General features: G+C 44.5%; 1 protein-coding gene across 1 annotated transcript in view; it reads left to right on the forward strand.

Annotated features, from left to right (window-relative positions):
• kif26ba (kinesin family member 26Ba) overlaps nt 1-13,421 on the forward strand; it is a 126,615-nt gene that overhangs the window by 102,830 nt on the left and 10,364 nt on the right. Inside the window, exons 12-25 of the mRNA XM_033622806.2 lie at nt 1,356-1,527; nt 2,147-2,479; nt 2,574-2,750; nt 3,201-3,327; nt 3,521-3,779; nt 3,891-3,992; nt 4,206-4,333; nt 4,668-4,847; nt 5,045-5,361; nt 6,442-7,132; nt 8,401-9,323; nt 9,507-9,760; nt 10,289-10,444; nt 10,553-10,767. Coding sequence (XP_033478697.2) covers nt 1,356-1,527; nt 2,147-2,479; nt 2,574-2,750; nt 3,201-3,327; nt 3,521-3,779; nt 3,891-3,992; nt 4,206-4,333; nt 4,668-4,847; nt 5,045-5,361; nt 6,442-7,132; nt 8,401-9,323; nt 9,507-9,760; nt 10,289-10,444; nt 10,553-10,767 — 4,034 coding nt within the window. The remainder of the gene's footprint in view (nt 1-1,355; nt 1,528-2,146; nt 2,480-2,573; nt 2,751-3,200; nt 3,328-3,520; nt 3,780-3,890; nt 3,993-4,205; nt 4,334-4,667; nt 4,848-5,044; nt 5,362-6,441; nt 7,133-8,400; nt 9,324-9,506; nt 9,761-10,288; nt 10,445-10,552; nt 10,768-13,421) is intronic.

The following is a 13,421-nucleotide window of genomic DNA, read 5'->3' on the forward strand; positions in this document are numbered from 1 at the left end:
CAAGCGAAGAAAACGAGGAAGTTCAGTTTCCGAGCATCATTTAGAGCACACCCCCTGGCTAATGCAGCCTGTAGTTCTTCCAGCATACAACTACGGTCACTGTCATGTCAAATGATGGCACTGGATGCATGGAACAACTTGTTTAGCACCTGCAAACTCAGCTATACACAGAAAAGGTGGTGAATTTTTATTTCAATATTAGCAGCGTAAGCACAGACATTTTAGTGCAGTCTAAGAAAGTCTAGATTGTCTTAATTCATCACAGTTTTACATAAGTACAAGTCTGTTAGTGAACAATGTGTTCACTATGTGGCATCTTCAGGTTGGAGCTCCTTAATAACAGCTTCTTGTAATAATGATGATCTAGAAATCTAGATGCTGCTTTCATTACAGACTACTTTAAATCGAAGAGAGCTTCATCATACATACAGCAGTCTTCTACACTGTAATAAATCTAGCACAGGCTGAGAGGTAAGATCTAATCCAGCGTCCCTAGCACTTGAATTAACATGCAAATGAATACTTCATGAGTCATGAATTTACCTACATTAATCTCAGGGAGAGAGATATAGACGTAGAGATAGACCGAGGCGGAGAGGAGAGAGTTTGTTGAAGCCCGAGGCGGCGAACAGAGAAAGAAGAAAAGAGAGGAGAGGAGCAGAGCATCGATGAGCGAGAGGAGGTCAAGATAGGAGTGTATACAGTGTATACTTGTGGGTCTGCGTGTGCATGTGAACGTACACATATGTGTGTGAGACATGCCTGCAGGCTGTGTTTTTAGAAAAGGGGGACAGCAGCGTGAGGTATTGGGCCACAGTGGAGCTTTACTCACTGTCAGCCTGCAGGCCTCACATACACACACAACCCCACACACACACACACACACACACACACACACACACACACACACACACACACACACACAAAAGGCTATGAATGATTGCAGTAGCCCACTCAGGAGAAAGTCTTTTCTTAAACACACAGCCTACTTTTACTCTCCCATCTGCTAGTATAATCTCTCTGGGAGATAGATCATCTCCCAATATTAGACTACATAATATCCAGAGTGCTTCTTTTAAGACTGTGTTAGCTTTAGCCTGGAATAGCAGCCTTTCTAGCAGCATTAACTTTGTGTTTTGGGTCTTTTAGCTTTATATATATGAATATCTTAGCATTGTGTTTCATCATTTTTACATAGACTGTGACCACGATGAGCTATTAATAATCCTTTGTCAGATGTCAGACATGCGTGGGCGTCTGTTTGAAAATCGACCAGTTTTGTCACATGTTTGAGTGACTGTGTGCATTTCCAACGTGTCTTTAGTGCTCACATCTCGGTGTATGTGTGTTACTAGGGACAGCAAGCTGACCATGTTGCTAAGGGAGTCGCTAGGCAACATGAACTGCCGGACCACCATGATTGCTCACATCTCTGCCTCACCCAGAGATTTCTCAGAAACCCTTTCCACCATCCAGATTGCTTCCCGCGTCCTCCGCATGAAAAAGAAGAAAACTAAAGTCACAGTGGTGAGTTTCAATCGAACCTTAATGCTTCATCAAAACTGGGATTTAATTTCTCTTAATCTCATAAAACTAAAACTTTGGGCACATTAAGTTCAAGATGAAGACATGTGCATACACTGGTAAGATGGCTTGAATATATGGACAGGTAACTATTGTTAATCAGTGTCAATCTTGATTTTAACACTGGAGTTCATGTGCATTTTATCACCTTTCCATCACATGTATCAAATGTAATGCTGACACCCTTTCTCACCTTTCACTTCTCTTGCTTATTTGTTTCAAAATTGTTGAGGAGAAGGAAAAGGGGTGAGGGCTTCAGAGCTTTAAACATAAGAATAAAGCTGAAGTCAGTAGATACCTTAAAGTGCCAGTCTTTGATAGAAATAAGAATACTTGAATTAAAGTTCTTACCTTAAATGTGTTACTCGTCTAAGGTGCATATCCAGGATCTGTGTGGATGTCATCCTTTCCTCCATCTTCTCCATCTTTCCCACCTCTCTCCAATGTGAACTGTCAATTAAAGGCAAAAAAAAAAAATCACGCTCTGCAAATCTAAAAAGGGAATATTTTCTCTCTCACCACCTACTCTGCCTCCTCCTTGCCTGCCTCTATCCCTCCTCAGCAATACACATCCAGCTCCTCTGGAGGAGAGAGCTCCTGCGAGGAGGGTCGCATGCGTCGCCCGACCCATCTGCGACCTTTCCATCACCGCGGGGACAACGACTCCGACCTTCCGTTGTTGCGACTGTCCAGCGACCCTGACGAGTATTCGAGCAGCGAGCAGTCATGTGACACTGTGATCTATGTTGGCCCGAACGGGGCTGCGGTGTCAGATAGAGAGCTGACGGACAATGAGGGACCGCCAGAGTTTGTACCAATTATTCCCGCTTTGCTTCGAGGTAAAACACCAGAGCAGCATCAGAGTCAGAGTCAGGCAGCTGGAGCACAGAACAAGGTAATTTGAATATATTTACATTTAGAGTTTAGACAGTCAGCTGTGATCAGGAAGGAAGGAGGATCTTAAGTCTCTGTGATTTCTGCTCTAACAGGTGCAGTCTCAGCCAGAGGACCAGCCCAGTGGCCCCTCTCAGCCCCTGCCTCAGCCCTCTCAGTCACTGCTTGGGCAGCCATTGGCCCCTGTGCCAGAGGAAGGAGCTGAGTGCCTGAAGTGCAACACCTTTGCTGAGCTGCAGGAGAGACTGGACTGCATTGATGGCAGCGAGGAGGTGATGAAAGTTTTCTGTCCTACTTTTTCTAAATAGAGATGGTGTATTGAAAGTCTGACAGCTTTGACAAGTTCAACATTCTATTCAAATGGAAAAAGAAGTATTTTGTTTGAATCTGCTTGATATTTTCTATATCTGCATAACCTTGCTTGCTGTCACAGCTTTTTTGTGATGGCAATTTTCTGTCCCTTTCAATTATGTTACAAAAAACTGCATTTGAAAAGGCATGACTTTATTATTGTTAAGATATTATGTAAGGTACCTTGTTCTTTGCATGTTGCTGATGCAGGTCTTTATGTTAGCAGCCCAAGTGATCTTGTTTACTCTCATCCACCACCTGTGAAGTTCTCTTTCCTACATAAGTGTCAACATAAGTGGAGAGCATTTCCTTTGTCAGCAGTCAAGTCAGACTATCTTATATTTCATTCATCATCCTGTCCCTTTGTTCAGGTGGCAAAGTTTCCCTTTGAAGAGGTTCCAGTGAGCAAACAAGGTGCCAAACAAGAGCCATGTCCATCGTCTACAGTCCCAACCTCAGCTCCCTCAGCTCCTGGCTCTGCCACAGAAACCAAAACAGGTAAATTCATTATTATATTTACTCTATATCAATGATGTATCTCAGTGACGTTTACTTTTGGAACCCAAATGATTCGTGACAAAAAACACACCTTTAAGGCTCCCGGACACAAATGTGACAAGTCAAGTTTCATCCATTTCTGTAACCTTCAGTCTGGGATTTCAAAAATGTTTCTCTGCCCAACATCCCACAGGTTCTGCATGTGCTGTAGGAGGTACAGTGCAGATCTCCTCCTCGGCAGTAGCAACCTCAAGGAGGAGGACCAATGACCAGCAGCTGCAGGATATCAAAGAAGTGGTTGAAGAGGCAGAGCTGGCCCAGACGATGATCCACAACCTGGCTCAGAGTTCTGGTTCCCCGATAGTGACTAGTGCCAGGAGTGTAACAGGAAGCAGCAGCAGCATCACCTCTAACCCCCTGCACAGGGCCAAGAGCTCCCAACTGCATGACAGGTTAGGACAGGTCTAACTATGAGTACTATTTACGGTAGTTGTTGCTGTAAGCTTTTGAAAAGTATTTAACTTTAATTGACAAGATGTCTCCTTTACTGTCTCTCTATACAGCCGTGAGAGTCTGAATGTGGGCAGTAACACTGACGGGAAGGCACGACCATTAGGATCACCTCGCCTTGGCATTGCCAGCCTGACCAAAACCTCGGACTACAGGTAGAGTAAACATATGCTGTATGCATGGGCAATAATGTTGAGTGATTTGGAAGATGTCTAAAAACCTTAATATTAAATAATAACACAAAAATCAGTTCTTGCTGATGTTTCAAACCACAAGTAGCAACAAAGGACCTTAATGTGTAAGAACAAAGAAAAAGACAACAGCACCAAAGACCAGCTCCATAATGGTTGCTCCTTGTTGCTCCTCAGGCCTCCGTCCTCCCCGTCCCAGCGGTGTAAAGTGTACACACAGAAGGGCGTGATGCCGGCAACGCCCCCTCTGTCTTCACACACTCTGGCTCAAGACGGCCAGGCCACAGACGCTCTCACCTCAGACAGTATGCATCTTTCTACATGTTTATGCTGAATACTGTATTAGTACTGCTTTAGTCTTACTGATGTCTAAACTGGCTATACGTGCATCTCCCTCCTGCAGGTAATGTTATTGCTGTTCATGTCAACACCTTCACCAGGAGATGATAGAGTCTACATAAATGCCTTAAGGCAAATTAAATATGGTCACACACTGAGTCACCTGAGCACAACACAGTTTATCAGTATAAAAACCAGTGGTTCCAAATTGGCATCATAGTGTGAAGCCTATTTCCTTGTATTGTGCTCTTGGAAAACAAAATGAATTTCAACGCCAAATGTGTGTTTCTAATTCTGCAGACAGTTTGGCTGCAGACAGCGGCCGATCCTCCACAGAGTCCCTGCTGTCCAGGACTTCTCCAGTGGGCATGAGCCCACAAGTTCGGGAGCCAACTCAGTCTCTTTCTGCCAGCTTGGGATCAGCTGAGACACTCTGTGATGACGACGTCCCACCAATACCCCTGGACACACACAGAGATGGTGAGTTCCAGTAAAAAAAAAAAAAAAAAAAATATATATATATATATATATTTTTTACAAGGAGAGGGGGCATGAGATGCAAAAATAAATCATATGAGTCATATGCAAGATTCAGAGGGAATTAGCATGACAAACATGAACAGCTTGGAAAGAAACAAATGTGGTAGCCTTGTTCTCAGACTTTCCTCCACTTGCAGCCTCAGGACGGGCAGTGTCTTCAGGTACAATTGGACCTCTCTCGCTCAGGGAGGATGAACTGGTGTACACTGTGGCTTCTGGATGTGAGGAGGACCTTGATGTTACGGCTCTCATGGACACTCAGGGCCTGACCTGTCGTCCCACAAGCATCATCAGTTTCAAAAGCGAGTGTTGCTCCGTCACTGCCCTCGCCTCGGGCTCTCAATCTGTCTGCATCATCAGCGGTACTGCTGAGGGTGGAGCTGTTGGGGATTATCACATACCTGCAGGTCCTGCAACAACCTCAGGGGTTACGGACGTTGTTGCCATGGCAGAGGTTGGTGTGACTGACTTGCTTTGCCTTTACAGTGACTAAGACCACTTGGCATGTTGAAATGTGTCCTAAATTGAAGCTAATGAGCTGAAATTAAACCTTAGGAGCTGAAGACAGAACATTACCCACCTTAACAGAGGCCATAGGATAGAGTTGTGAAGCCAACATGGCTGCAAGTGAACTCTAATGAGAAATTCTGGGTGCATTCCGAATCGCCTACTTTTTCCTTTTCTAGAAGGTATTGCAGCTGCCCTTAAAAAGTATGTGCTGTTGCATGCAGTATGCAAACAATCGGGACATACTACTTTCTCATAACACTATGTCCTGAACTTTGAACCTCTTGATATTATATCCGTTACCTTGGAGATAAAACAAATGGCACTTACCGAGTTCGCCAGAGACAGATAGATTAACGAGGAGAGCTCTGCTGTTGTAACTTTGCGATCTATGCAGGTTAACTTTAAAGATTAACAGCACAGATTGTAGATGGTGGTCATCAGTTACTTGAATGTACTGTCATCCGTCATTAAGACTTCTGTCAGCTGTCAATCAGCTGTCAAACACTTGTCAAGCTGTCATCTGTTTGCAGCTCAGTTGATATGATATATCGTCCGCTGCACAGAGGATTGTGGGTCAGAATAGCTGGCTTACATACTGCAATATCAGACAGGATGTAGAAGAACATCCTGGTATTTTTGGCAGACTGCCTCTCTCCATAGTATGGTAGTATGGGTATTGGAAAGCACAGTCTGTCTCAACTGATTGGCTGATGGACACAGTGAGTCCATTATGGGGTTCTATAAACCATTCAGTCAATCATTAGGTAATCAAAAGTAGATTTAATTTTTTTCAATGCTTTACAGAATCAGGATGCATACAGTTAGTTTGCCAAATGTATTATTTAATTTCTTCAGTCATAATTCATTTGACTTGATAATCTTTAGCTGCCAGAATGTGAATAAAGTCTGATGAAGATGGCAGCCTTTTCCTACAGCTTGACCAGAGCCTAAATATTACATTATGTGCATCCTGTTTTTTTGGATTTCAAGACACTATACCCAACTGCATTGTGTCCTGTTGTAGGTGGCCATGGCCAAGCTGCGGATAGAAGGTGAAGCATTAGCCACGGTGATGTCTAACTGTGATTCACCAATCTCCTCTTGGATGAGTGATCTGAGCATGGGCAGTGAAGCTGACCAGTCCCTCCACAGCTTCAGTCAGTCCCAGAGCCAGCTAGGGGAGGCCCTGGCTGAACCTGAACCCAACCAGAGCCTTCCATTTGGAGCAGAGGGGCTGGGGGGTTATGAAAGCTGTGGCAGCCCAAGAAGAGAGAGTCTGGAAGGAGAGGTGGTGCTGTCAGAAAACGGGAGTGATAAGACAAATCCAACCAAAGACAGGCTGAGGAAACTGCCTCCCTCCATGGCTAAAACTAACATCCAAATTCTAGCAGGACCTGGTAACCTCTCTCCCTTCAAGACCACCATCAGTGTGCACCCATGTGTGGCTGTCAAACCCATGGTTATACAGGAGCCAACTATCCTCTCTTCACCTACCAAGACCGGCTTAATAAAAGACCCGAGCAAATTTAATGCACCAATTTTAGCTTCGATTTCCAGTGAGATGAGCTTTGAAGACCCCTGGCTGAAGCGTGGCATGGAGGAGGGGAGGTCCAGGGAGCTTGTGTGTGAAGTAAAGCCAGAGAAGAGGGATGTAGAGCATTCAAAGAGCCAGGCTGGAGCTGGGACTGGAGACCTCCGGAGCCTCTGCAGGGATGGTAAGCAGGGCTGGACTGGGGTTATAATTCAGGCTGGGAATCCAAAGTCAGCCGACACATTCACAGACCACCTACAGTATACGATAACCTCTATGCTGAGATATTTAAACTGTTTGTGCCACTAACATATCTGCCATTGTTTTACCTCACACAAACACTGCCTTATAAAAAGTGTCTTCAGTTTCAAAAGTTAGTCAACTGCACTTCCATAATTACGGCTACAAAAATGAATAGAAGGTAGACGGTGGGAGGTATTTTCATCTGACAGAACGTTGATACGAGCATAAGGGTCTTAATTTTCCAGTTTTAAAACATACTCAACACAGGAAGGGCATTTAAAACAAACAACAAAAACAACTAGGTAAAAACCTAGTATATGGCTGGACCATGTATGAAATGCTAGAGGACTTTTAATTTGAAACAGGTTTCAATTTCACACTTTCACACTTACACAGCAGAAGGAACCTCCTTTCTCTGGAGCTGTACCCACTGATCAGCTTCTTTTTGCTCGATTAAACACAACCTTCCTCTCTTCAGCTCCGGTCAGGGATGTACGTCCGTACATGACTGAATGACTGCAGCCGTCGGTCACTACGGGAGCCAAATTCTACAGATGATGACAATTTGTAGGATGTCCTATCAGCGGCGATTACCAAAAGGAGATTTTTGTCATTGTGGCTGCATCCGTTGCAACACTGTAACATGAAACATTCAGTTTCAATCAGTGACTTGTTTCCACTTTCTCCCCACAACTGTGGCAGCCCAAGCTGTTATGCTAACATTACAGTGGTTACAGAAAATGAGCCGGACAAAGCTGTCACTCATCTCATGATAGTGATGTGTTTTCCTATGCTGTGACAAGAGGGTGTTGATGAATCATGAAGTTGTCAGATTTTACTCAAGTAGCATGGCTAGTTAGCTAGCTAGCATGCAAATTCCACCGTGCTATCATGTTACACTAGTGACAGAAAATGGGAAATACAGTAATACAGGACTGTCTGTATGTCAGCACCTACTAATTTTGAAGGGGTAGCAGCAAGTGGGGAAACACCAACATTCACATCATCAGTCACTCTGCCCAATGGTGGAACTTCATCACTCACCTCTGCATTCCAGCCAAACACTCACACTCATGGCCAACCAGCTGGTCAGTGACCAGTCTGGGTATGATAACAAGTAACAGTGAAATGTTGCTACAAAGTTAAAGATCTACAGGATTTGTGAATAAAATATATGTTCTTTCTTGTTTGCCATTCTTCCATCCCCAGGTGGGGATCATGGCAGCTCTAGTTCAGGTGGTGAGGTTGCATCATCTCCAGATTCCTTTAAGAGAGTGGTGGATGGCTGTGAGATGGTCGCTGTTGTCGCCCAGGGAGAATGCCTGACTAGTATCTACAGCCCCGATATCCATCGAACTGCCAGTCTTCCTCGTGGCTGGCACCGTCTCAACCGCCATGATGGCTTGGACAATGGAATGGAGTACCGCAATCTTGGCGTCACCACTTCAACTCCCTGCAGTCCCCGTGCTACACTTGATCGCCGGGGATCAACTGGAAAACAGGGCTTCTTCTCCCACAAGAAAGGGGGAATCCCACCTCTGCCACCGGTACGGAAGTCCAGCCTTGACCAGCGGAACAGGGCAGCCAGCCCTCTGCACCAACCCGGCCACGGAATTTCACTACTGGGCGGCTCAGTAGATGATGCAGGGATCATCAGACAGCGAGGCTCCAGCATAGACAGCAGCAGACTATTCAGCGCCAAGTTGGAGCAACTTGCAAACAGAACCAACTCTCTGGGTCGGGTCCACAGCTCTCACAGTGGCTCCCACCACTATGACTGCTTCTCTCTGGAGAGGGGAGGGAGCCTGAGAGGGGGAGGAGGAGGAGGAATGAGGGGGGACAGTACCATGCCTCGCACTGGGCGCAGCCTCACCCGAGCTGGATCTGTGTCATCTCCTACTGGAAACACCGCCAACCCCAGTTTCAATACCAGTCCTGGTCCAAGCAGCGCTCCACAGTCACCAGCCAAAACCAATGGCCAGTCAAAGATCTCAGCAGTCAGTAAGCTGCTGATGACCAGCAGTCCCAAATCCAGGAGTCTGTCTGCATCCAGCACCAAGACGCTGAGCTTCTCCACCAAGTCTTTGAGCCAAGCCTCAAGCCGCAGCTCCAGCCTTCCTCCCAACGGAAAGGTAGGAAGACATGACTGTACTGATTAGACAAAACTACATGAACCATCCAGTTTTAGTAGTGACTTTCAGACCTTCCTCTTTGTGCACTTTCAGTTTTACACAAAAAACACATTCATCACATTCAAGTTGTCATGATCCTCATTTCTTCATCCACCAACCTAAGCCATTTATCTGTGTCCTCAGCCCCAGAGTTCAGTCCAGGGCCCTCTGCAGCAGCAGCAGCAGCAGCAGCAGCAGCAGGGACCGGCCCCTGGATCCTGGTCTACCCAGTCTTTGAGTCGCAGTCGAGGGGGAAGCCTGGCTGCCAAGCTGCCTCTCCGGGCTGTCAACGGTCGAATCTCAGAGCTCCTCCAGGGAAGTGCAGGCTCCCGTTCCAGAAGTCATGCCCAGGGAGGAGGCACAGAACCAGCAGAGGAGAGAGGAGTCGGAGGGGCAAGGTTAGTCGGTTTTACTTTATTTCATTTCACATTTAAAGCATTTACTAGAACATCTTAAACAAAGACAATTAAACCAAGTGCAAGATTCACAGAGAACTTCATATAACTTGAGTTTTTTACATGACGAGAAATATGATGCACAAGTAACAGTTTCTAAGAAGTCAACACAACGAATGTGTTATATAAGAATATCATCAATAACAGAGCTGGCGTAACAGTTTCCTGATGGAGAGAACCACAGAACCACAGGCTGTGTTAAACATTAACAATAAGATAGAGCAAGAAAGTGCAGCCACTACTGGTGTGTCGATACTGCGGAAAATGTGTTTTGAAACCATTTCAAATATTCGGTATTGATAAATATATATTTATGACAGCACTTCTAAGGAGTAAGCTGCAATACTTGTTTCAAGTTAAGGAACTTTTTTGTACATTATTCCTTCTTTACTGCCAAGTATTAGCTTAAGAAGGCAGAACACCCATAACTGTTTATGGGTTAAACTGTTTTATCCAATTTTATGTTTTCAGTGGAGTGGGAGCTGGAGCAGGAAATGGTGGTGGTGGTGGAAGTAGCCTGGGAGAGGAGAGGGCAGCAGTGGTCCAAACACTACCCTCTCCCTATAGCAAGATCACAGCTCCCAGAAAACCACACCGCTGCAGCAGCGGCCATGCTAGTGACAACAGGTATAATCTTAAATTCATTAACAAATATTTAAAACAAAAACCTTTTGGTGCCACCTAAAACATTTATAATTCATATTAATAACTGCGATCTCATTCTGCCTCTAACAGCAGCGTACTGAGTGGTGAGCTCCCTCCGGCCATGGGGAAGACAGCTTTGTTTTACCATAGTGGAGGCAGCAGTGGCTATGAGAGCATGCTGAGAGACAGCAGTGAGAACACAGGAAGCACCTCCTCAGCTCAGGACTCCCTCAGTGAGCACAGCTCAGCCACCACCTCCTCCAGACGGAGCTCCAAGAGCAGCAAGAAGAGCAGGAGCAACACAGGTCACCATGAAACACTTTTTAAAAAATTATCAGACTGCTTTAATAACCTTTCACTAACAAGATTGGGTTGGGGGTGGGGATTTTAAATGATGTAATTAGCCCTAATCAGAGGCTACAGCACCCTTTAATTTAGATATGACAGAGCTATTAGTGTGATCTAAATCAGTGGTTCCCAACTCGTGGGTCACAGTCCAAACGTGGGTCATGGGTACATTCTGAATGAACTGCAAGTGACCTGCAAATGTGTCAAAACACACTTTATTTTAAAGCACAGCAATTTTTTTTAAGTGCCTGCAGTTCCCTGCTGTAGAGTGAGTGACTAACGGACAGCTACTTGACAGAGATAGCAATCTACTTTGACAACTAGGGTTGCAACAGTATGAGATTTTCACGGTACGATACTCAGAAATTATCGAGTTTGACAGTTTCATGGTATTACAGAATCAGAATGACCCTTAAAGGAATGAAAACAGAAGGGTTATTGTCGGTTGGACAAACATTTTATTACTATAATTTAAACTTAAAAAACATTTTATTAACGGAAGTAGGTGTAAAACGTCTCCATTTAGAAATTGACTAAAATAAAAGGGAGATTCCACGTCCAGTTGCATTTTTCGTCGATAAGCAAATGTACACAGTATGATAATCCTCGATTTTTCTTCAACCTTATTGATGAGCTGGCCAAATGCAAGTATGACACTGAATGTATTAAACTGTGTGGACCTTGAACTAATGACTAAGGAGAAATCTGGACCCCGTGGCTCGACCAGTTGGAAACCACTGGTCTAAATAACACTGAAAGTAGGAACCTACGAACATGCTGTGGGAACAAGGGCACAGAGTCTACAAAATCTAATGAGAAATGTACTGGTGGTTAGTTTTGTAAAAATTAACATCTTAATCAGTAAACACAACACCAAATGCAGTGTATCCTGTTCTGAATCTGTGTGCGTGCTAAGCGTGCACACTAAGCTTTTAGAGCTGAAAATCACCTAATTCTTGTGTTATGACATCTGCAGAGGTGAAACCTTTCACAAGATGTGATCAGGGACTGCTAAAGCTTTAAAAATAGAAAGTAGAAAGCTATTAAATCGCAATAGAGCTGATAAAATGATGAGAAAGACCGCTATGAGGTGAATCCACTGGAGAAAAAGCACACTGAAAAAGCAATGGACAGGTGAGGGACAAGTGAAGGAAGCTGTGGCTGCAGAAGGAGGTTGCAGGTAGGAAAGGTGACCCTGACCACCCATCTGTGAAATGGTAAAGGGAATCTGCTGGTGTGGGCTATAATGAATATATATTCACCAGAACAGCACACAGAGAGGCTACTAATGTGCCCACCAAATTACACTCTACTGGTTAGCCACGAGGATGGATATGTGCATAAAATCAGATTGGACAGAGGCAGCTCTTCCTGGTGTGTCTCTGATTATTAATTTAAATTGGAGTAACCCTTTCTGTCCATGTGTGCAGGGTGCAGCTTTGCGTCCTGCAGCATAAAGTCTGGATTTATTCTCCTTTCCATTTTAACCACAACTGATTCTGCGCTTCAAGGAGAGCAGTTGCTGTCAAACTGTCACAGGAAGACAGAGAGGATTACTCTGTGTTTGTCGCACATGTTCAGGATGGATACAATAATTCAGTCCCGTTTCAGGCAGACAGAATATAAAAAGTAAGAGGAAGAAAGGACAGGTGTACCACAGTCTGAAGCAATGCGTGAAGATGTTGGTGCGAGCGAAATTTTAATCACATCTCCAGCCGAGTCCCTCTTCGTGCTCGATTTCCATTAGATTGGAGTCACTAACTCTTTAAAAATTTTATTCCATGTCTACCTCTCCTCATCTTTATTTCATCGATTCTTCTCCTACATTCATACAACTCTCTCCCCCTGCAGACCCTCATTTTCTCCCTGTCCTCTTATATTCCGCTTCCGTCTACGTAATGACATACTAATGTCTTTGCTTGACCTTTCTGTGCCACAGTGAGACCAAAAGTCACCTGCAGCCTTATTAAAATAACCACATTCTCTCTTGTCCCTCTCGCGCACCGTATCTCTCAGTTCCTGGTCAGTCTTATGACTCTCATTCCTACATGACTGACAATTTCTGTGCAAGCGTAGTAGGTAGATTAAAGAGTGACCTGCTGCTCTCATCTGTGAGCTTTATGAAAGGAGAATAAACTTTTTATCTGGCGTCACACTCCATTATCCGTTCCTCATTCCCTTTCTGCGTCTTCAGTCACTCAGTACTTTTATTTGTCCTTTCCTTTCTGCCTCTCTCCAGTGAGTCATCCATATCATTCTCTTTCTTCTGCCAACCATGAACTCTTTCCTCAGCTGGCAATATTCTGCTTTTATATTCATTTCCTATTTCCTGCTTTCCCCTGTAAGATGCTTATTCTGATGCAAAGCAAATAGAAAGGTGAAAGAGTGGGGGTTCTCTGTTGAGTGCAGTGACACTTAAGTTGTATCTACTGTATAGCTGTGGATTGATGCGTGAACACATTGAGAGTTGAAAACATGTTTTTTCTTGTGTTCACTTTTTCCTCCTGAATAATTCTATGTGATCACTAAGCCGTGTGGGCCCACCAACGTGTGTCTGTTATTTTAAATTAAGGGTATAGTTTGACATTTTGAGAAATGTAACTAGACAAGA

Source organism: Epinephelus lanceolatus, chromosome 2, assembly GCF_041903045.1.
Source record: "Epinephelus lanceolatus isolate andai-2023 chromosome 2, ASM4190304v1, whole genome shotgun sequence".
Lineage (NCBI taxonomy): Eukaryota > Metazoa > Chordata > Actinopteri > Perciformes > Serranidae > Epinephelus > Epinephelus lanceolatus.